Below are 24,763 nucleotides of genomic sequence, written 5' to 3' on the forward strand. Positions count from 1 at the left end.
CTTCCGTCCGTCTCAACGATAACTCAAAAACTAATTGAGCTAAGTTCACCAAATTTTCATTTATTATAGTAAACGCCAGAATCGGAGTACTGGTTCGGGTAGCTGCCATACAACTTTAAAATTTATTTGATTATGTCTTAGAAACTATAAAAGCTATGGTATTGAAATTTGGTACAAGTAAGTATATTAGTAGGGCCAATGTGTTTGATTGAAATTGCTTGGCTCCTTCTGGTAGCTGCCATAAGACTTCAAAAGTTACTTGGCTGTACTTCAGAAATTATAAAAGCTGTGACATTGAAATTTCATTAGTACATTTATTTACAGGAGTAAATATATAAGTAAGGCCGATGTGTTTGACAAAAGTCGTTGAAATTGCTTGGCTCTTTCTGGTAGCTGCCATACAAATTCAATAGTAATTTGGCAATATCTTAGAAAATATTGCAAACACAGTACTGAAATTTTGCATAAACTAATATTGTAATACAACAACTTAAAGACATAGACAGTCCCATGGTCATCTATGCCATATTTAAGATAACAAATTCGTACGGGTATTACAGAGTTGACACGGTCAACTCCATTTTTTCTCGTTTTTACATAGTTTCGCACAGCTGTCCACAAATTTTAAAAAACCTTTTTATGAAAACCCTTAAAATTGCATCTATTTGGGAACAAAAGTTTTACCCATTTTTTCTAGTCAGTGGTGTATGTTGTAAATGTTTCTGAATCACCATGTATATATGCACATACATACATAAATGAATTGTAGATACATATAATAAATATAATACATATAATATGTACTTGGTATGTATTCTTCTATTTTATGTAGAAGAAAAACTGATATAAGTGCGTATGTACATATGTAGACATGGCTGTTCACCAAAATACATCTGTATACACATTTTTTGTAACTTATTTTAAACATATTCTATAGGGAAATAAGATAAATTTATGGGCAAAATTTCTTTAATTTATTCAATGAACACTTGCAAGCACTTTTCACAATTGTATTCATTACTTTGAAAAAAAAATTTGATGGTACTCCAATATTATAGGTCTTTTGTATTATATGCTCACATACATACATGAATGTGTTTAAATACAAATATGTATTTATAAACTAGATCCCAATTAATTTATATTTTTAACTTTTACATTTTTATGTACATAAACACATATTGTATTATATATTATATATTGTATTATATAGTAATATTGTATTATATATTATATAGTATTATATATTGTATTATATAGTATTATATATTGTATTATATAGTAATATTGTATTATATGTACATACACATAAATATCATAATGCGAAAGGACCTAATATGGATAGTGTTTGGATTAATATTGATTTCAAAATCATTTTATAGTACTGTATGTAGGTGCACATAGGATTTTCTCTGTAGTTTTTTTGTAGCAAATGGACAATCACCACTTGCCACAGTGGAAATAGACAATGATAGACAAGGTCATATTGGAGATAGGCGAATGAACCCTTTTAAAAAAGTTTGATTGATAGAGAAAACAACTAAATAATAAAAAAAATCATGAAAAAATATATTGAATATTGTTTTTAATTTTTGTTTTGATTCAGATATAAGGATCCATGAATATATAAAATTTGTGTGTTCGTGCAATATTGTATTATATATACATACACATAAGTATCAAAATGCGAAAAGACCTAATATTGATAGTGTTGGGATTAATATTGATTTCGAAATCATTTTATAGTACTGTATGTAGCAGTTAAGTATGTAGGTGCACATAGGATTTTCTCTATAGTTTTTTTGTAGCAAATGGACAATCTCCACTTGCCACAGTGGAAATAGACAATCATAGACAAGAACCCTTTTAAAAAAGATTGATTGGTAGAGAAAACAACTAAATAATAAAAAAAATCATGAAAAAACATATTGAATATTGTTTTTTAATTTTTGTTTTGATTCAGCTATATAAGGATATATTCTCATTTATTTCTAATGACTATTCCAAAAAGTGTTATTAACAAAATTAAAAGGCACAATTTGAATCTGAAATTTGTACTTCCGAGAGCCTCGCTTTGAGTTATGTCGCATAAAATTGTAAAATACCTTTGAAAAAAAGCACTTTAAGCGATCAGTTACTGTTTGCTAAAATCCATGCATATATAAATTTGGATTTTATAATACATGCGAAAAAAACACGTGAATGTGTAATCAGGTAATACTAATAAGACAGGTTAAGGTCCGAACCCTGTAAAATGCGGTTTGTCACATGAACTTTTTTTTATTGACAATTTTATTTTTTTATTCTTATTTAACTACCCTTTAAATACCTTTTTTGTGAAAATTTAATACAACAAAATAACATATTCTTATTAAATTTTGTCCTAAAAATATATTGTCAAGAAATTTAATGTACACTTATGCTTTGCTTACTAAGAATACGTAACTAAATGCGTACCTGCATATTTATTACAAAACCATGTAGATTGTAGTAACTTTTCTTGAGAAAGTGTTCACTTGTTATAACTCACACATCCAAAACGCAATTTATATAGAATATTTATGCTACCAAAAGTAAATAAAAATTACTCCTGCAAGATATAGTACCATTTTGTGAAAAGCGGTCATAAAGCATCTTCGGAGGAGGTGAAGGGGGAGGGTGGGTGGAATTCTTGCTTTTTCTGAGACGTTAAAACCCCATCAAATGCCTCTTGTCCCATGTCTCTAGCCCTTCTAGAAGTACCCGTACTTTATGACACCTTCCGGGCAAAAAAGTTCCAATGTCAGATTTTTCTGGGATCCTAGAGGCAAAACCCTATCCAATGCCTCTTGTCACATGTCTCTAGCCCTTCTAGAAGTACCCGTACTTTTTGACGCCTGAGAAGTAGCTATATATATATAATTATACAAATACATATGAAGTACAAACACATATGAAATTATATACAGAATGATAGATTGTAAAAATTTGTTTTCAGCTCAAATTTAAAATGACAAATCATGAAATATTTTAACTTTTGTTTTATAGAGACATCATATACATTATATAAATGGGTTATAAAAAAATTCTAAAATTTATAGAAGTATTTAGAAAAAATTTCATTTTCTTTTTGAATTCCTTAAATGCTGTACATATTTTTTAGTTACCATACATATTTTAAATATAATATAATAAAATACATATGAAGTACAAGTACGTATGAAATCTACTGTACATACATATACAATATGAGCCACTTGTAACGTCATCAACAATTCTATATAAACTACAATAAGTGTGCATTGCAGCTGTTTTAGTAAAGAACAACAAATAAGCAAATAGAACAACAAAGAAATATGTTAAACTTAAATCATGAAATTCGTACATCATATAACGTACATATTATGCACGTTCATATATATATATATCTTTAATTTCACATCTATAGAAGTAAAATTCTATAAAGAAATTTTATAATTCAATATTAACGAGTTTTATTTTCTCGAGAAGAAAAGTAAAATTGGATATACATATGTACATATGTATGTATGTAAAATCTTGTATTCTAAACTACACCACATTTGTGCTATAACATAAAATTTGTGTACGTGTTACGTAATATCCGTTCATACTTGTGTCAGTCTTTTTTACTTCCAATGATCAAAAATAATTGTGAAAGAACATATTATTCGTTGTGCAATTAAGTCAACTTATACATTGTACAAAAAAAGAACACGTGACTTACTTGATCACGCTTATTCAGCTCAACAAAAAACTTTAAATTAATACGTATTTATGTATATTTTTTTTTTATTTTTTGTAAATTTAAAAATTTTTATAATGAATAAATTAATTGAACGACGCTCGCAACTTAAAGTTCTTTTAAACTTATTATTACATTTTTTTTAATATCCTTTATTTTTAAATGGTATTCATATAAAATTTGGAATCAATTTTATAAAATTCCTAGACATATCAGAAAATAGATTCGTTGGATTTTAAAAACTTTCTGATACATAGTAACTCTAGTAACTAACCTGTTTGATAATATTAAAATGGCTTTCAAAGCGAAAATTTTGTACGATTATAGTTTCAAAAAAGTCGTTCAATTTTCGAAACTGTCTAGAGGATATTGTTATGTTCTCTATACAAATAAGAAAGTTGATTTTCCAACTTTTAATTTGACCTTGATGACTCCGTTGGTTTAAGAAATATAAACTTTTAAAAAATTTTAAAACTTTACCTTTCACGGTTCTTATCCTTCTTCAAGGATTTTTTTGACCAAAAGTGATAAAACAAAACTTTAATGTCTCATTATAGACACAAAGTACAAAGCCAGTATCTGGAATCATTTTTTCGTTACGATCTCCTTAAAAATGAGTTTAAATCCATGGTAAAATTGAAATAATGAATTTAGAAATTAGCTCTAAAATTATCTCTTAGAATTATATATATCAAAACATCTAAAAAGTAAAGATCCATTTTAGAAATTATATGATTACGAGTTTTTTCTTGGTATTATTGTTTCAAAATATTTAAACTAAACTTTAATTTTATTTTCTTCACTGTCGTATTACAAATTGCAGTGCACTTCTTGGCACGATTAAAAAAATGCATATTTCAAATATTATACGTCTAAATTAAAACGAGAAAAAATAGAGTTTACCGTGTCAACTCTGTGATATCCGTATGAATTTGTTATCTTATGTGCGAGTATATATACCACAGTCGACTGTGGGGCAGAGTATGAGTTTAAGTTGTCTTTTCACCATATTAATTTCAGTATTGTGATTTCAACATTTTCAAAGATACGACCAAACGACTATTGAAGCTATATGGCAGCTACCACAAGAACTCAAGAAATTTCAACGATTTTTATCACACATAACAGTCCTAATAATACACTTATTTTCACTAAAATATTTCTGAGCTCCAATAATTTCTGAGATAATGCCAAATAACTTTTGAAGTTGTAAGGCAGCTATCACAAGTGCTCATGACATCTCAATAACTTTTAATGAATATAGCTGCCATTTTACCATATTTTATTTTGCAAAATTTCAGTATTGTAGTTTGGATAGTTTTTAAGATATAGCCAAATAACTTTTCAAGTTCTATGGCCGTTACCAAAAGGAGCCAAGCAATTCCAATGACTATTATCAGACACAATGGCTCTAATAATATATTCACTTGTGAGAAATTTCAATATTATAGCTTCTTTAATTTCTGAGATATATAGCCAAACAAATTTTGAAGTTGTATGGCAGCTACCCGAACCAGTACCTCGATCATGTTTAATTTAAATAGGGTTCTGGCATTTACTATAACAAATCATTTTGTGAAAATTTGGTGAACTTCGTTCAATTATTTTTTGAGTTATTGCTGGGAAGGTTTTACTTTGTTAGACTACTACGAGTATTAGTTGTTATATTAAGGACTCTTAAGATTATAGCAAATTGAAGTTATGGTCTTTACCTACGATAACCAGTTTATGGTAGTTTTTTTTAATTTTAAGGCTTAGCGGAAAAAAACATAATGTATGATTCAAAATATGTAAATATATCATAATGTATGATTCAAAGTATGTAAAAGAGCTGTAATTTTTATAATACTGTAAAAGTTGAGAATTTAATTTTTAACTACTTTTACACAATTATATAATTTTGTGAGCTTGTTGTTCATTATTTTAAAAAGTTTCCAAAACTGTTCTGCAATTGTATGAACAAATTTCTATTGAGTTAATATTATTAGTGTAATAGGCACAATACCTATTTATATAGTATGTTCTTCTGATTGTGTGTTTCAAATAGAAGATTGCATATAGCATCTCAATGTAAACAATACTTGGTAATCATGTGGATAAAACAATGTGATCGGCAATTTCTTCATACCTCTGTAGCTCAGTTGGTAGAGCATCCACCTAGAACGCGGTAGGTCAGTTCGAGGGGAAATTTTTTTTAATTTTTCTGCCTTCAATCTGTTTTGCAATTGTATAATGAAACTTCCATTGAGTTAATATTCCTAAACTGTCTTTAAGCGCGCTATTTTTATTTATTCTGAATATAATATACTGAAAATAATATACTAGAAAGCGGTAGGTCACTGGTTCGAGTACAGTTCGAAGAGAAAAATTTTTTAATTTTTCTGTCTTTAATCTGTTCTGCAGTTCTATGAAGAAACTTCCATTGAGTTAATATTCCAAAACTTTCTTTTAGCGCAATATTTTTATTTATTATAAATATAATATGTAACATCGATTACAATCTACAAAAAAAAGTAACAATAGCGTTTTTAATTGGGATACACTCGCATATTAATTTAACCATATTATAAATTCATCTAGTTTAAAAACTAAGGAATATAATTATATTGTACACGCATTATTTGAAATTTATCTTTTTGTATACACATGTATATAAATACAAACGTAGTCATAAACGTAAACCCTATTACACACTAGCACGTGATCGGAATTAAAATAAATTTTTATTGGTTATAGAATAACAATTCCCCATCATTCCATTGAAATATATATTTAATTTTTTTATATTGAATGATATTAAATTTATGTACGAGTACATATGGATGAACAGTCCTTAAAATTACAATTTTAACAATATTTGGACACGTGTCAGAAGACATTTATTAGATTTCGTCCTTTTCGTATCCCTATATCTTTGCTTATCTATAATTATTAGTTTTATTTATGTAATATTTAATACTTAAAAGACTGTTATTATTTGAATATTCAAACTCTTTCATGTTTACATACGAGTATTACGCTTGTTTTATTAAATTTTATGCAGCAAGTTTAAGCACTTTTTTAAAATATTTAAACTTAGCTTTTTAGTTATATTAAGTCCCGATTGAACGTGTTATTCAGTTATTGACTATACAACAGCACTGGACCTTGACTGAAAAGAAACAATTTCTGGAATTTTGGTTTCGTTTGTATTGTTTTAGGCGGAAAGACGGACTTGTCTAAATCAACCCCTAATTTTGCTCTGAGCAAGAATGTATACTGCAGACGACTTCATTTAATGCTAACAAACTACATGGTAAAGTTTACATACCCTTGATTAAATTGATTAAACTTAAATCTGGCAAAAATTATAAAAATTCTTTTTGTTCTTAATATAAATAAATGTTATTAATCGTAATGGAAAGTTAATAAAATTTTAATTCAGAATATTAATTTTCAAATTTGCAAATTTAGATTATTCATTTAAGAAGTATTTCATCATCAGTTATTATTACGTAATAAATAATTTATTTTGAACAAGTGGTATAATAATTAATTCAAGATTTCGTTCAAGCGAGCTGAGGATAGTAAGAGTTCTTTTAATTCAATTTTAAAACGACCAATATCCGGTATATTTTTTAGATTGCTCGGCAGATGATTGTATAATCTAGAACCGGCGACAGATATTCTTTGGGACGACATTATGGAACCGCTCCTACAAACACGAATGTTATTCCTGTGCCTAGTATTAAACCTATGTGAATATCTTTCAATCGAAAAGATATTAGAATAACCAATATTATGAAGTATTTTATAGATTGCCAAAATTACTTGGTACTGGTAGATACCCCTTATAGGCAGGATCTTATTTTCGAAATAAAGGTCAAAAGTACCATATAACAGCGGCAAACCTAAAATGTTTTTTAGAATTTTATTTTGACTTATTAGTAACTTTTGAATTCTATTATTTGTCGACCATATGACAATATAGAGTGAATTAAAGCACTGTACATATTTATTTTAATTTCTCTAGGTATCTTATTTTTGTATTTATACATTATGCCATTAAAAACACTTAATTTTTCGTTTAATTTATCTATATGAGAGGACCAGCTCAAATTTTTGTCTATCATAATACCAAGAAATTTAATTACCTCTACTTCTTCTAATATTTTGTTATCTAATAGAATATCTACATTTCCAATATTTCTTCGACCCGATCTAAAATGAATTACTTTGGATTTAAGTGCATTCATCGACAATTTATTTATTCTAAACAATTCACTCAGAATAACTAAATCATGTTCAACAGTTGATTTAATAAAGTTTAAGTTGTTACCAGGGTAGAACAAACTACAATCGTCCGCAAATAAAAATAATTTACCCACGAGAGGTAACTTATGTATATCATTGATAAATATGAGAAACAATAAAGGCCCCAAAGTAGAACCTTGAGGAACCCCGATATTAATCCCTTTTGTGGAGCTAAATTCATTTTTAAAATTTACAAGTTGCTTTCTATTTTTTAAATAGCTAACCATTATGTCAAGTGAATCAGAAGTAAATCCAACAAAAGAAAGTTTAGATAGTAGTAGGTCGTGGTCAATAGTATCAAAAGCCTTTTGTAAATCTATAAAAAGTCCAGTCACAATATTAAAATTTGTCAGTTTCTCACAAATCATGTCAACGACAACAATCAACGCGTTTTGTGTTCCTATTCCTTTCCTAAAACCGTATTGATATGGAAAAAAGAACTGATTTTCATTTTCATAAACTCAATACTGTAATACAATAATGTGATATACATATATGCATTTTATTTTTAACAGTTGTATAAAATTTGTTGCTATTTTGAATCTGCAGTATTGTGTTCATGAAGAAAAAATGTCGTTAAAAAAAACAATCATTTATTTTGGGCCAAATAGTGAAAAATTCTATTTCAGGAAAAATAAAAATTAAGAAAAACAAAAAAAAGAAAACTGAAACAAAAAGAAATTTTGTTATATTTAAGTATTACAATTAACAAATAAAAATGTAAAACCAAACTGCAAAAACTAGTAAAAAAAAGTACAGCTGATTTAACTGCGCTGGTCATGGTAATTTAATATTTTTGTAATAGATTAACGATGTCTATGAACAAACTTGATTAGCAACATTTGTTTATGAACACAAATACAGCGCAGTTCTCGCTATATATCGCGATATACTGTGTTTATGAGAAGGCCTATATTTATAATATTTAACTTACATATATTAAAATAATATAATTTAAAAATTAAAAATTTCGATAAATATTAAATATACGTGTATGTGAAGAAAAAGGAAGACCATATTATAAAACACAGTTTAAAAGAAATTTTGTCTCTAAAAAAAATGTACATACTCGTATTTCAAATTGTTGACTCCATTATAGTAAAACTCAACTAATTAAATGGGCCTACTGGCCAATTAATATAAGAGAAGTATCTCGGTATATTGCCTTTTAAATCGTTGCTATACCATATTATTTCAACATCACAATTTTTGTTTTTTAGTGTAGGTGACTTTTTTTTGTTTAAAAATCATTAAATTTAGGGTATAGATAAATTTGAAATGTAGTAAGTTGAAAGTACGAGTATGCGTTTTTTATCGTGATCACACTTCTAATTTTTAATTAATTTTTATTTAAGAAATTTCTAGTCATAAAAAAATTACAATATCATAATATCTTAATAATCGAAAGAATTTAACACACTAATTGTAATTATGGATGTATAGATATTTATTGTATTAACTTGAATATTTTAAAATAGGCTCCAGCTTCAGAAAATTCCGTATGAAAGAACAAAATATGATAAATTTAAAGTACAAACGTTTTATTAGGCTTTTTTTGTCTTAAGAGCAGGTATTTCAAAGTCATAATATTTATATGGTATTGTCACAGCCAATATAATATTTAAATTTTTATATTTTATAATTTGTGGTTTTGAAAACTGTTCAAGATTCATTATTTTTGGTTTTGTTAGATTGTTCTAGTGCTTAGATTAACTACAACATGAATAAGAACAAGCACATAAAATTTTCTTTTCTAGTTATTATATTAATTAATTGTTTTCAATCCGAACTTAATAAAAACAGTAAATCTATATTTAATACTAAACCTGAAACAAAGGGCAAACTAAGGAATTAATCCCAAGTTGAGAGCATTCGTTTTTATTGTGAAATATGTACAAGTGAGAAGGTACTGTTAATTAGATAAAATAGTAATAAGTAACATAAAAAATGAAACGGCTTATATATGCTTATACATATTATGTATATAAACAAAAAATTTATTTATTGAATTAACTTATCTTTTTATTTTAAAAAAATTTAAAATGTAAATAAAAGAAAACTTTATACCATTTCATTTATTGTTTAGTTTTTCAAAAATAAAAAATGGTTGCGGCACAACTGAATTATAAAATTTTATAAATACATTTATGTACATACATATATTATCTATAAACATATTCATACGTAATAAAATTATTTTGTAAAATTTCATACAAATAGAGATATTTTTACAAATTAATTACATAAATGTGTGTGCATATTTACTACATACATACATACGTACGTACATACGTCATACATTCACGTACATTTATACATTCATACGTACATTTATATACATACATATATACATACATACGTACATACGTACATTTATACATATATACATACATAAATCATACGTACATTTATATACATGCATAAATATATTTATATTAATTTACATACATACATATATACATTTATATAAATTATATGTACATACATTTATTATAGTTCACATACATACATATATTACATTTATATAATATATAAATACATACATTTATATAATTTACATATATACATACATATATGCATTTATATTAATTACAGGAAGATATACATGTTGTAGTTGTATGTATAAATAAAAAACAATACGTATACATATGTTTATATAAATTACAGAAAGCCATACATGATGTAGTGTATGTATGAATACCAAACCATAACTGCATACATATATACATACATACATACATTTATATAAATTACATAAAGCCGTACATAATGTAGTTGTATGTATGAATACAAAACAATAGTTTTCATTGCAAGAGGTCGAAGATGGCGTTTTTTTTAAGTTTTTGGGGCTTTACTCCTACATATCGTATAAGTGTGTACATATACAAACTTTTTTAATTTCTTTTTTCTCATCAGAACGTAACCATAGATACGTTAAAAAAATATGGGGATGTATTTAAGGGCGTTTAGTAAATTAACTATAAAAAATAAGAAAAAATTTTATAAAATAAACAAACATAAACAAAAGGGGAGCATAAAATTTGTGAATGTATTTTCTAGTACAGCTACAATGGAGCTCCCTTAAATATACTTACATATATACTTGTACACATAGTACTTATTACTTAAACGTATAATAAGCATAGATAATAATATATTATATTGTATGTACATACATACATATACAAATATGAAGTACATTCCAAGCCCAACACGTTGCAAACGGTACGAAAATTTAATAAAATATGAGTATATTGGTGCTAGGAATATTAAAGGAAATAATTATAAATACATATATTGAAAATTTTTCATAAAATCAAAATGGTTTCTCTAACAAAAGTTTGGCCAGAAAATTTAAAACATAACATTCGTTGTATATACTCGTATGTATACATACATTGAAGTTCATGTGTTAATGTATGCATGTATGTGGATATGTTGGAGAATCTTGCGCAAAATTTAAAATTTTATAGTTAACAGGTTCTATGTACTCGTAATAAATAAGGACTCCTGTATATAATATTCTAATTCAAAAAGTATAAATACATATTTTTGTATATCTGTAAGTACATACATATGTTCATTTTTCTTTGGTTTTCTTTTGCTTTATGAAGGACTAGTAATATAACTAAAAAAAGAAAAAAATTTAACAGATTTTGTTCTCTTAATTATTTTTTTTAGAAATTGCATTTTCTAATTGTAAAAACTTTCAATAACGAACTTGTAAGAAACATTGTTTTTAGGAAAGAACACCCTTTAAGGTATTTTAAGTGTGTATCGATTTCAAGAAATGTTTTTTTTTCCATTTTTAACTAAGACCATTTAATAGAAATATGAAAATAAGTCTTTTCAAAAAATTATTCATAAATGCTTCGTGGGTATTACTAACTAAAGTATTATTAACTTAGAAAACTTAACTTTTAATTGTAGCGTCTAGGAACGCCGTTGAATTGGAGAGTCGCATATAATTAATGTTCGCGAAAAAAATTTTATTTTAAATTGTAAATAATTGTGCATATAAATAATTTACTATTTAAAATCATTTTTCAACAGTCACAACTCAACAACATGGGAAAAAATTAAAAGGCATCTAGTAATAGATAGATCTAAAGTTCGTTCAAAATGTAAAGAATGTTGCGATTACATTATTTCGAGTGATGAAGAAGATCACAGTCTTCAGTGAGATAAGTTCATCCAATGGATTCAGTGTTTTAAGAATAATCTAAATCAATTCAAAGTGTTCAAAGATTAATCTAAAACAATTTAATTATCTTAATAACAACGAGGAGGCTCCATTTAATTGTTGCAAATGCTGTCCAGGTTTTCACAAAAAATTGACCTCAAAAATTTGGCTAGTTTTCAAAGCGCTGATTTGAACATTATTATTTAAGTAATAAAAATAATAATTTCCAAATTAGAATATGTAAATTTTGTAAACAAAATAAAAGTTGATGAGAAAAAGCTCATCACTGATAAAAATAAAATGCTTTGCCAAGAAGTTGCTGGTCTTCGTAAAATTATTAATCGTATTGAACTTGAAAATGTTAGAAGAAAAAATTATAATTAAGACAGACTCTACTCCATCCTATAGAAATAATATTGCTTTACAAATCGTTGATGCTGCAAAAGTTATGGATGCTGATGTCTTATTTAATGATATTGAAAATTGTAGTATAAGTAACCGCATAAAAGGTAAAACCAAAAATGTATTTGGATATGAATCAAATTAATTAAAAATCGAATTTGTGAACTTTTTTAAAAAGCAGAATTTTATGAAAACTGTATCTATTTACGGACGGTTGCAGTTCGTTTTTCAAGTAATGATGTCCGTTAGGTGCAAAAACAAACGAGTCAATCAAATTGAACACGATCTGGATATTCTTTCTGAATATCTTAGAATTTACTTTTAATTTGCAAGAGGACAACGAAATAAAGTTTTTTGGTATTATTTTTGACCAACATTTAACTTTTAATTCTCATATAGATATGCTAAATAACAAATTGGGTGTATTTAACGAAGTTATGTTCAAATTTAAAAATTACTTACCAATACATAAGTGTTAAATTAAATATGTAATATAGCGTGTTGCACATTTTTTATCGTACGATACGGTTATTTGGGCTTTAAAGAACAAGTTTAATATTAACTTTTAAGGAATATTATAATAGTATGTTTAAAAACTTTCCAGATTGTTACTATTACTATTCTTACTCTTATTACTATTCCTATAATGCCAACTTAGCCGCATTTTGGAATTTTTTGTAATTTATCTATCTCAAATCGTCCCAAAACAAACTTTTATCACAGTTTATATACCGCACTAATATAAATTTATGTTACCTAAATAATACAATGAATAAATTAAAAAATGAAATTTAAACAAATTTTTAATATCATACAAAAATATTTAGCTGCTCGATTTAAATTTTAAATGCATACTATAGTGTAGAGGTGGAGAACTATCGATAGCACTATCGATACTATCGATAGTTTTTAACCATCGAAACATCGTTTAGCTTTAATGGGCTGAATGACATTTTTGTGGGAAGTGACCGTCAAACGAATTGACGGTGAACCAGCAAATTTACCAACTCACAAATCTTTATACACGACGGGTCCGGTGCAGAAAGGATTCAATAAAAGGTCAATTAAATAAAACTTATTTTTACATCTTTTCATTTGTTTTCTTATAGGATTTGCTCAAGTATTCATAATTGTTAAACCATACATATAATTTAATAACAGTTACACTATACATATATATTTATTATATATTGGTCTTTTTCGAATATTTCTAATATTCATTTCCAACCTGGTTCTTTAGTGGTTTTTTTGTATATTAAGAACTGTCACAATTGCAAAAAATAATTGTCAAAAAATTCAAAACTTTTTTCACAGTTTTTTGAATATTTAGCGAATAAAAGATTGTTCAGAAATTTGTTCACAGTTTTTACAGTTTTTGTTCTAGGAATATGGGAGCAAATATTTAAGCTTTTTAATAGCAGCTTTTTAATTTCAACTTGTTTTTCAGTAGAATTTTGTCTTAAAAATAGTAGTATGGAGAGCTTTAGCGTAGTAATTTGGAGTTCTCATCAAAGTATATCTACTAATAAGTAATTCGACTCGTTCCATTCCGTTAGTTTTCGTTTGCATCTTGCTTCCAAATTCTTAAAATATTCCATTTTTTTGTAGAAATAGATGGTAATAAGAGTTGTGTAGGCAAGAAAGAAACAAAATATTGTAAACAAACGAGTGTATCAAAAACATTGAACTAAAATAAAATTAAATTAAGTTAGGTAAAAATTTTGTTATTTTTATTTTAATAATAACAAAATTTATTTTTCATTTTATAAAACTTAGGTAAAAAATTCGAATGTATGAAAGCAAAAGAGTTTGAAATTTCATGTATGAATGTACACATGCATGTACCTGGTACAGTAGATACACAGTATCAGGTAGTGACATAGAATTAAAGTAATTTATAAAGAAAAAAAGATACTGATTACTTTATGAAATATAATTATTACCGGGAAATATATTATTCATTGCAAATTTATTAAGATTGAAATAAAAATAAAAAATTTAAAGATAATTTATTTATTTTATTTATTAATTACAAATGCCTAACACTAAATATTTAAAATATTTTCAAAAGTACATATTTACCTCTTCAGATCTTTTGGCAACAAATGAAATTTTGGTGTCGGCTTTTTTCATCCCAAACACTTCAAATAATGTTTACTCATTTTTATAAAAAAAATATTTTTTTCACAACTATTTAAATTTTTTTTTACTATTGTACGTCTTTTCAAAATTTATTTTTATTATTTGTATAAATTATATTATATAAATTATAATAATTTTTTTAAACACTTTTTTTCTTCTTCGCTTTTATAATATAATACACATTTTTTGCCACCTTGTACTGGAATGAATTACAGAAATTATTGTGTCGCTTTTAAAATTCTTAATATTTTTCCCTATACTTTATATAGGAACAAATAATAAAGTGTCGCCTTTCAAAATTACATTATAAAAAAACAGGTTGACATCTATTGCGTACTCTTTCCCTTTCCCAAAAATTCTTATGTGTATAAAAATGAAAATAAGAAAGTATACTGCTTAACTCTTTTAACTAAGGGAATTTTTTGTATACAAATATTGGTGAGTGATTGCATTAGTGTGATGTAAACGGAGAGTCGAACTACTTCTTAGTAGATATAGTTTGGTTCTCATTAACACCAAATAAATAGTAAGGCGTCTGACTAAATAGATGCGTAGCAGAAAGTGCTTGCGTAAAAATGATTTTATATCCGTACATGTAAAATCAAGTCACGCAAATAAGCTACGCGCCTACGCAAAGTGTTGATATTTTAGACTTTTGCAAGGTACATTTTTTTTCGGTTTTTTGATTTTTTTTTTGTATCAAATTGATCTGGTTACTGTCAATTCACATATTGCGTAAACAGCGAACTTAAACATTAACAATATAAACTTTTTTTTGGAAAATAGTTTTTAATTTTAGAAAAACAAAAATTTTATATAACAAAAAATATTTTTAGGTCTTCTTATTTTTGTGCAAGTTTTGTTTTTAACAATACAATAATGGCATTTTCATATACCAATGCAAATGATGACATTTTAGTATAAAGGCAAAAAAGTAGTGAAAATGGCTTTGCAGTAGTATAGTAGTATAGAATGCCAAAATATAGTAAAATACTACAATTGTAGTAAAATTAATAACACTGCTTAAAAAACTTAATTATTTAACTTAGCTAAGTCAGCGCAGTGATGAGTTTTCGAAAAGGCCCATTATTTCATTTTCAATTTTGAACGTAACGGACGTAAAATGGAGACCCTGAAGTATTAAGCTGAAAACAAAATTTTTGAATAAGTATGCATTACTTTAAGTGATGTGTTTTAGAACGTATGGGTATTGTTTTAAACTTTGTATTCGTACGACTGCAGGTATCTATTTTAAAAAAACCTTTCATGTTACGAAATTGCTTTTGTAAAATCAGTAGTTCAAGTCTAGTTATTTTATTTTAACATCAAATGCAATAAATATATTACTGAAGAATTATAATTCTGAATTCTTTTCATCCCTTTTTTTTTATTTTTTTTCAATTTTAAATTTTATTCGTATTGAGTACTTCCAAAATTAATTGAATCCCAATTCCGCCTTAGTCTTCAGTTAAATAAGTTAAATGTTAAATTAAATGAAAGGTGGGAAAAATTAAATCTACCTTCATGTAGATTAAAATTATGTAATAAGTTTGTGTAATAGGAGGGATTGCTGTATTATATTTTATTTGTTTCTGCTTTTTGCACTGCATATTAAAGTGTAATCTCAAATTAAAATACATATTGTAATCAAAAACATGCTATCTACAAAATTACTTAATTGTATCAGAACAAGAAAACATGAAATTAATAAATAGTTTGGAAAAATTTAACAGAAAATTACTTAGTTTTAGTTTTGACACATAACACTATCATATTATGAACCGTGGTTCGGATCATCAATTTTCACTCATCAAAATACATAAATATTCACATAATTGAAAATTTCAATTGCCATCGAATTTACCACGTAAATGAATAACTAGTTCAACTTATTAACTTAAATTGCGATGTGAAATAAGTTTGCACAAATAACATTGTTCTATTAATGCCCTTAACCAATTTTTAAAAGCAATATGCACATTTCAAGAAATAAGTTTGCACAAATAACATTGTTCTATTAATGCCTTTAACCAATTTTTAAAAGCAATATGCACATTTTAAGAAAATAAAATATTTCATACTATGTATATATTTATACAAAAAATTTATGTAAAAAAATAAATGTACATAAATAGAACCTTATAGTTTTTTCAATGATAATATGTAGTATATTTTCTCAGTACTTGGCTCAAAAGTGAACAAAATGTGTTAATTCTAACAATGAATACAAAATATTTTTTATTAAACTCTAAAATACCATAAATATCCTCTCTTTAAGTAAATAATAATGTATATAAAAAAGAAAAATAAAAAGAAATTATAATTTTTAATCATCCTTTTCGTTTTTGTTTCCACTTGTAATGGTAATTTGCTTTTGCAATTTGCTATATTCCTCCGTCAAACGATCGTATTCTTTGTTTAAGCTTTCTGCTTGTGATTTTAAAGCTTCTTTATCTTTTCGTTCATGATTAAGGGATGAGGTTAGTTCTTGAACTCGTTCACGTAGTCGTTTTATCTAAAATGGTCAATTAAAAAATTGAAATAATAAATATGAGTTTTTAGACAATTTTTTAAACAGAAGATGAAAATTCTAGATTTATATGGCCTTCTTCGCGTGATTTAAAGATTCTATTAGACCGCGAACCCGTTCACGAATAAGTTTGATCTAGAAAGGAATTAAAATTATTTTAATATTTTTAGAAAAAGATATCAATATGAAGCAAAGAGCCGGGTATTGAAAGCACAAAATAATGTAGCTTAAAAAATAATAAGCATAATCATAAATAACCCTTGCTTTAAAAAATTCTAATAATCATACAAGTTTTAATATTTACATGTAAATACTTAAATTAATGTTTACGCCATTAAATCCGATTTGACTAAAATTTACGATATCATCCCGATGGTCAATAAATCTTGGAAAAAGGGTCTAATATTAATTTTTAAAAATGAGACATGGTTAAATAAATTTCAATTTTGCTGCAGGAAAGATTTTACAATAAAATTTACTCAATATTAAATTAAAAAGTAATTTTGAGGAAGCAAAATCAATACAAAAAGTTACTATATTTTTTATCTATCTCTGAAAAAAATAATTTAGAAATATTTAAGTACATCCTGTAGATTTTAGTGCATAATTCTGTTTTACTGTGAAAAAAATTTATTTCACGAATTTAAAAATTTAGTAATGCAAAATATTAGCTTTGCATAGTACATTTTTTTTTATTAAAACACGAGACTTCTACATAACCAACACTTACCTCATCTACGCTGCTTGGATCATCTTCAGTATCTTTTTTAGCATTCATAAGAGTTCTCGCTGCCGCTGTTGCACTTTGGGCTTGTTTCATTGATGCTTCACTTTGGGCCAATAAATTGGCGATTTGAGTAATAAACATTATAAGACGACGTATAACAAAAACCAAAAATATTGCAAAACCGGAAATATAAAAGTTACGCTGGGCCCTAAATAGTCTCATACTGTGTTGCATTTCTACATTTAAATGTGTATCAGTTGCCACTTCGTGATTCGAGTATTTTCGCATTTCCCGAATTGCTTCTAAAAGAAAAATGACCAAAACTCCTAAAAGTAAATAAAAATACATCTGTGCCTGCTTTTCAAGCATTGCTAAGAATCTCGATTTAAAAAATCTGTTCCATCTTTGTGGGCTTGCTATTGGTAAAACTAACAGGAGTACAAGTGCTGAAAAATTTTTTCAAATTTCAAAACTTATTGATGAATCACCTCATTTTAAAGTACCTACATTTGTATATGTATGTATGAGCATACAAATGTATGTACATATGTATTTCTGCTTTAAAAATTATTTAATTTAATCTTACCAATTTCTGAGTAAAGAAATCCTGCAATTATTGTCCAAACTAAACTCATTTTTATATTGAATAAATTTTTTATCTACGGCAAGCTAAAATAGTAAACGTTCAAGAATTTTCGTTTTCGATTCCCTGGTGCTCGTCTTTTTATAGAATTCCCTTCTTGTGAACAAAAAAAAATACACGTACTACTTAGTACGTTCTGTCGTAAAATGCTACTGTCAAGATAAACTCGATATTTCGACTTTCATTGACATTTTATGTACCCCTAGTAGCAGTCTACAAAACTAATACGTACGTATGGACTTTAAATATCGATTGACGGTCAAGTCGTTACTTCCTGTAAAAATACAATTCTGCCGTTTAATTTTAATGGGCTGAATCACGACTGACAGAAATACAGGTCTGGACCAGTGTTGTTAATTTCAACTTGTTTTTCAGTAATATTTTGTCTCAAAAAAAGTAGTATGGAGAGCTTTAGCGTAGTAATTTGAGGTTATCCTTAATACCAAACAAATAGGAAGGCATCTGGCTAAATAGATTCGTAGCAGGAAGTGCTTGAGAATATTTTTATATTCGTACATGTAAAATCAAATCACCCAAATGAGCTACGCGCTTACGCAACGTATTGATATATTCGACTTTGGCAACGTTAGGTACAATTTTTTTCTGTTTTTTGATTGTTCTCTCAAATTGATCTGGTTACTGTTAATTCACATATTGCGTAAAGTGCGAACATAAACATTAACAATATAAACTCTTGGAAAATAATTTTTAATTTTAGAAAAAAAAATTTTTAGGCCTCTCTATTTTTGTACAAGTGGTTTTTGTAGCGATACAATACTGGCATTTTCATAAGCCAATGCAAATTATGAAATTTTAGTATAAAGGTAAAAAAGTAGTAAAAATGGATTTGCAGTAGTATTGTAGTACAGAATGCCAAAATATAGTAAAATACTACAATTGTAGTAAAATTAACAACACTGGTCTGGACCCTAAGAGAGAGTGACAGTTCACAGCTGACGAATTTACACGTATTCTTATGGGATCTATAGAGGGCGCTTTTTAACATCATAAATCTCCCACAAGATCAACACTTTTCAAATTTATGCTATACTGCAAGAAAAAAAAGTGCATTTTTTTTTTTCGAAGTATGTGGTTGATTTTAGTATATTTCTTCAAATTTGAAAGTACATTTGAAATTAACGAGTTTGCTAATTTTGTGTGATATGTATCTCAAAATGCATACTTCTTATATAACCACAAATCTATATATTTTTCATTTGTATATAATATTAATTAAATTTATATGCTTCATAATTCATAAAATTCTTGCATATGCGAATTCATTTTATATTAAAAGTCCATATAATTCTTTTTAGGTATGTACGTTATTTTAGTTTTATTAGGAAATAATATTCACATTGTTAGTAAGGTTAATGTATCGATTTACCTAAACTATCGCATCAGGAACTTTAAACGTTTAAAACTTATACAAGTTTCTTCGTAATATTTTTATAATGTTTGTTTTTATATAGGGAACAACTTGAAATGACGCATTTTTTATAATGATTATAAAATTTTAAAAGCACTATAACAATTATAAAACTTAAAATCAAATTACAGACTTGAATTCTAAATTAACATCTAATAAAAATTTTATTTACTTTATTTTAAGATTAAAAAATATACCTAGTACCAATTTGTTTTTATTCAGTGTATTAACATTTTTTACTGTCAATTCTCTGAGATATGTTGTCTGACATGGCGGTACAAAAACATGGGAAAAAACCTCGAAAATTATAGTTAAAATTATTTATATCTAATCAAAATTATAGTTAAAATTTTGAGTTTAAATTTGAATTTTTGGTATGTTGTTCAGAAAACTAAAAATTTCATTTTAGTATAAAAATTTTTAGGTTTTAGTCAAGTTTTCGTATAGAAAACTCGAAATAAAAACAGGCAAAAATTATCATTTTTAAAAAAATCGCCAAATATATATATACAATTTTACAAATGCATTCAATAAACCACCTGAGTTCACTCCTTGATTTTTTGTAATGTCAAGGGCTGATTGGTAATTTTGTTGGAAGTAATCGGTAGTCTTCAATATAACAAATTTGCTGTGACACAAACCTTTTTTTCATTATTCATAGAATTAATTAGAAGCCATCTTCATTTAGTTCATATAACCATACTCTAATTTAACATTATATTGAATTTTGTCAAATTATTTCGTTTTGACTAATGAGTTGACATTTCTATAACCTTATATTTTTTTAATAAGAACATCAAAATCTGTCATATCAGTATAAGTCTTAATTACAGCTAATGCAGAACATGTCAAGTTATAAAAATATAAATTAATCAAAATTTTGATAATGGAAGAAACAATTTCAAAAAGAAGAAAGATATCGAAAAGATACAAAAATAAAGTAAAAAATATTTTACAACCTGGTCAAAAAGGATTTCTAGTTACTTGCAATTTCAGAGAAAAGGTAAATATATAACATTTTAGTATCTCTGCCCAATTAAGTTCAAATTTAACCCACTCTAAACTTTTAGGATTGCGTACGCGAATGCTACAATATTTTAAATGAATACGCAAATAAAATTTATGGAGTGGAAAAAAATTCGACTGACATTACAGCAGATGGGAGTGATATTACTGATGAATTAGAAAAGGAAATAATAAATCTTAATTCGAAAATGAAAAATGGCAGGCGGTTTCAAAATGTGGAAACAAAAACCACCAATTGCATTTTCATAAAAACAACTATCGACAATCCTGTTGATTTAGCCGTCCAAATAATTAAAGATATGGCAGAAAATCAAATCCAAAAATCCAAACATATTTTAAGATTTGTACCTATTTTAAAAATATGTCCAGCTGATATTAAAAACATTGTTGAATCTGCCGGCGAACTGCTTGATGAAATTTTTTTGAAAGGTAATATTACCTACAGCATTCAGTTCAATAAAAGATATAACGACGTTATCCATAGAATGGATGTTATTAGAAACTTGGCAAAACGAGTAAGTGATAAAAGTCCCACAAATAAAGTAGATCTTAAAAATGCTGAATGGTGTGTCATAGTCGAAATTATACGAGGTTTATGCCTTCTTAGTATTGTTCCAGAATATTTAAGATTGAAAAAATACAATATTGCAGAACTTGTGAAACCATCTGAAAATATAAAGCAACTCGAAGTAAACATAAAAAATAAGTTCAATGATGAAAAGGTAACAGAATGTAATGAAAACAACGTTTTAGACTCTACCAAATCTTTGGAAAATTTAAATACAGATAAAGAAAAGGATAACTCTGATGTGAGTGAAGTGTGATAAATTATGGTGAAAGCAATATTAAAGAGTGGACGAAAGTATCTGTAAACAAAACTAAAAATTAAGACAAATGAAAGAATAATCTCTATGAAGGGAGAGAATTGAACCATTACCGAAACGAAATATCTTAAATGTTTTCGATATTTTTCTAAAATTTAAATTTCTGGCTGCAGTTAAAGAACATATGAATTATTAATGTGTTAACCATACATATATTGAAAAACGTATTCTTTTTCAAAAATCAACTTTTAATTTCTAATATTCCAAATACTTAGTTTCAGTTTTTGTTATACTTAGTTTCAGTAGTTTCCATATTTGTAGTAAAAATTTATAAATTTGATTACAAATTTTCTTATACTTTAGTTCGACTTTTTGTAAATAATGCTTTACCTACTATCAAAGCGATTTTTTCATATGTTGCAAACATTAATGCTGCTGTCAAAATTGTTTGCCAAATTTTTGCCTCTATGCCACGGTATAAACCTTTAAATCCGTACTTTCTTGCTATTTCGAATAATATTTTGGTCGTACTAGCGTCTTGTTTTAAAGACCTGTCACAAGTACGCAGCTTTGTTTGAACTAATTGTAGAGGGTACGTAACAAATGTTGCAAAAGCTTTTGCTAAAGCACCCAAAAAAAAAAATGATGTGGTATGAACATTTGCATGAATTTTGGTTAGCCTTCTTTTAATCGATTCGTAGAACATAAATTGTAATGCTGGATTAATAACCAACATTAATGATGGAATTGCGCCTGCCCATAAGCCCTTGAAGCCTTCTGTCTTTCCAATAAATATTAGCCCATCAAGTAAATTATTAAATTTTTCAACCGGCTTTCCGGCAACTCCGTTCATTTTTAGTCTAGTATTAACAACCCAAAATGGTGTTGTAAGCATAACATTCACCATACCAGCTATTGAACCTAATAAAAGATCTTTAAATGCACTTTGATTTCCGTTTCCCCGTCCTTGCATTGCCTTTAAACTATGAAAAGTGTAAAAATACACAAAGTTGGATAAACAAAGGCTTTGTAAAACTGGTACTAAACCACGGTATAAAGAGGAAATTCCTTCATATTTAAATATTTCATTTAACACTGAAAATGTTCCAGACTTTTCCCTTTTCTCAGGTTCTTCAACTATTATTTTAGCATATAATATAAAGTAAATTAATTAATTCAAAGTGTGCATTTCATATCTATATTTTTAACTGATACTTGCCTTGAAGTCTAGCACGGACCGTGTCAACAGGATAAAATACACTCATTGCTACAACGCTACCCTGCAATATAGAAATTGTATAGACATGGAGGTACGTATTTAAAACTTCTTACGGTAGCGCCGGAAACTGCATGTACAAAAGATTCATAGCTTAATACTTTACATATTTCCTTTGATAGTACCATGCTTCCAGAGTAAATTAATTGTAGATAAATATTTTCTTAAAAATATTGTGTTAAAACCGTAATCGTCATCCTTAAACTGTAGTACAATGTGCAATATATAAAGTTCAAAATACAAAAATCAATATTCAAATTTTTATATTTTTATTTTGATTGTTAATTTGAAAGGTAGATTTACATTATGTTGTAATAATTTACAAGATCTGCTGATGACAGCTGCCGTTTTTAACGAATTTGACGTCACCGACGAGACATCTGGCAGTACAAAATAAAAATTTCCACCCAAATTTTAAAAATAGCTAAATTCCCGTTTTTAGTTCTCCTAGCATACTTCACTGCCGTTTTTTATTTCCAGTTACTGCTTCGAATCCATTTCGATATTTTTTTAAATTTTTCTGCCTTGAGTTGAGAGGTATTTGTATGAAAAACTTGTTACTTATTTAATACATATTCGACAAAATCAGAATTGAATGTACGACAAAGAGTGATTATTGCTTAACCATTGTTTACATCAGTGTTTAAAAGTTTTTTCAACTCTTATGTTAGGTTTATATTTTTTTAAAGGATTTTTTTTTTCTTTTTGCGAGAAATTGCATCATTGCTTCTCTTTTCAAAGTTTTTTAAGTCTTATAGAGATTATAGTTTACTTAATTTTAGTTTACAAAACTTGAAAAAACTTAATATTCAGAAGACGATATTCGCTCATTTTTTCTCAAAAAGTAGTGTACTAGGCGCTTTGCATACTGAAACTTTATAAAGACCTATTTATTACAATTAGTAAAATAATAAATTTACTTTAATTTACTAAATAGAAAAACATTTATTTTATTTATTATTTATCAAAGTATGATTACCGAGATTTCTTAATTTTGAGTAAAATCAAAATGTTATTGAAACAATCTATGAAGCAAATAATCCCTGCAAACTGCTAAAAAGTCAAAATTTAGCTAAATTATTATAGCAAAATCATTAAAATTTACGCCATGGGTAAGAGAACCCAGGCTAGTATTTCCACCCCATGAAACAGCCACTTGTTACCAAGTCATTTCAAAGCTTGCAAAAATTTTATTTTTCATCATGGAGCCAGATAAAAAAAATTGGCGCTTTGAGTAAAAAAAGGTTGAGAATTACCAAGTAGAGGTGTGTTAGTCTCTGTTCCCGCCAGCGTGTTCACACTGCAGCGGAGGATACCCACAACGAATTCAATGCGCTGGTGACAACCCGGCTATCCGAAATAATCATTGCCTCTTGTTCCCGATAACACCTCTTCAAACAGTGCGGTTCTACTTTCAATTCAATTCTGCAAAAGACCTGTCACAGAACTAGCAGAAAAAATATCAAAGCTACTTTAGTAAAGCTTCTTGTTAATTTTTCACTTTAAATTTAAACAAAATTTGATAAGTTTACTAGAAAATGCATTT

General features: G+C 27.0%; 3 protein-coding genes across 3 annotated transcripts; 1 reads left to right on the plus strand and 2 right to left on the minus strand.

Moving 5' to 3' along the window:
- Positions 1-16,968: 16,968 nt before the first annotated feature.
- On the minus strand, positions 16,969-18,809 carry LOC129606855 (B-cell receptor-associated protein 31). Its single transcript, XM_055517455.1, has 3 exons — positions 18,606-18,809; positions 18,023-18,465; positions 16,969-17,277 (listed from the first exon to the last, which is right to left on the minus strand). Exons 1-3 carry the CDS (start codon positions 18,652-18,654, stop codon positions 17,089-17,091), a joined length of 681 nt encoding a protein of 226 aa, XP_055373430.1. The 5' UTR covers positions 18,655-18,809; the 3' UTR covers positions 16,969-17,088.
- A 2,086-nt stretch (positions 18,810-20,895) lies between these two features.
- On the plus strand, positions 20,896-22,023 carry LOC129606806 (THUMP domain-containing protein 1 homolog). The gene is made up of 2 exons (XM_055517371.1): positions 20,896-21,094; positions 21,162-22,023. The coding sequence occupies exons 1-2, from the start codon at positions 20,978-20,980 to the stop codon at positions 21,939-21,941; spliced, it is 897 nt and encodes a 298-aa protein (XP_055373346.1). The 5' UTR covers positions 20,896-20,977; the 3' UTR covers positions 21,942-22,023.
- A 145-nt stretch (positions 22,024-22,168) lies between these two features.
- LOC129606805 (peroxisomal membrane protein PMP34) lies at positions 22,169-23,512 on the minus strand. The gene is made up of 3 exons (XM_055517370.1): positions 23,274-23,512; positions 23,161-23,221; positions 22,169-23,078 (listed from the first exon to the last, which is right to left on the minus strand). The coding sequence occupies exons 1-3, from the start codon at positions 23,343-23,345 to the stop codon at positions 22,294-22,296; spliced, it is 918 nt and encodes a 305-aa protein (XP_055373345.1). The 5' UTR covers positions 23,346-23,512; the 3' UTR covers positions 22,169-22,293.
- Between the last annotated feature and the right edge of the window lie 1,251 nt (positions 23,513-24,763).

The sequence above is a fragment of the Condylostylus longicornis genome, unplaced genomic scaffold (genome assembly GCF_029603195.1).
Source record: "Condylostylus longicornis isolate FDR11 unplaced genomic scaffold, ASM2960319v2 ptg000022l, whole genome shotgun sequence".
In the NCBI taxonomy this organism is placed as follows: domain Eukaryota; kingdom Metazoa; phylum Arthropoda; class Insecta; order Diptera; family Dolichopodidae; genus Condylostylus; species Condylostylus longicornis.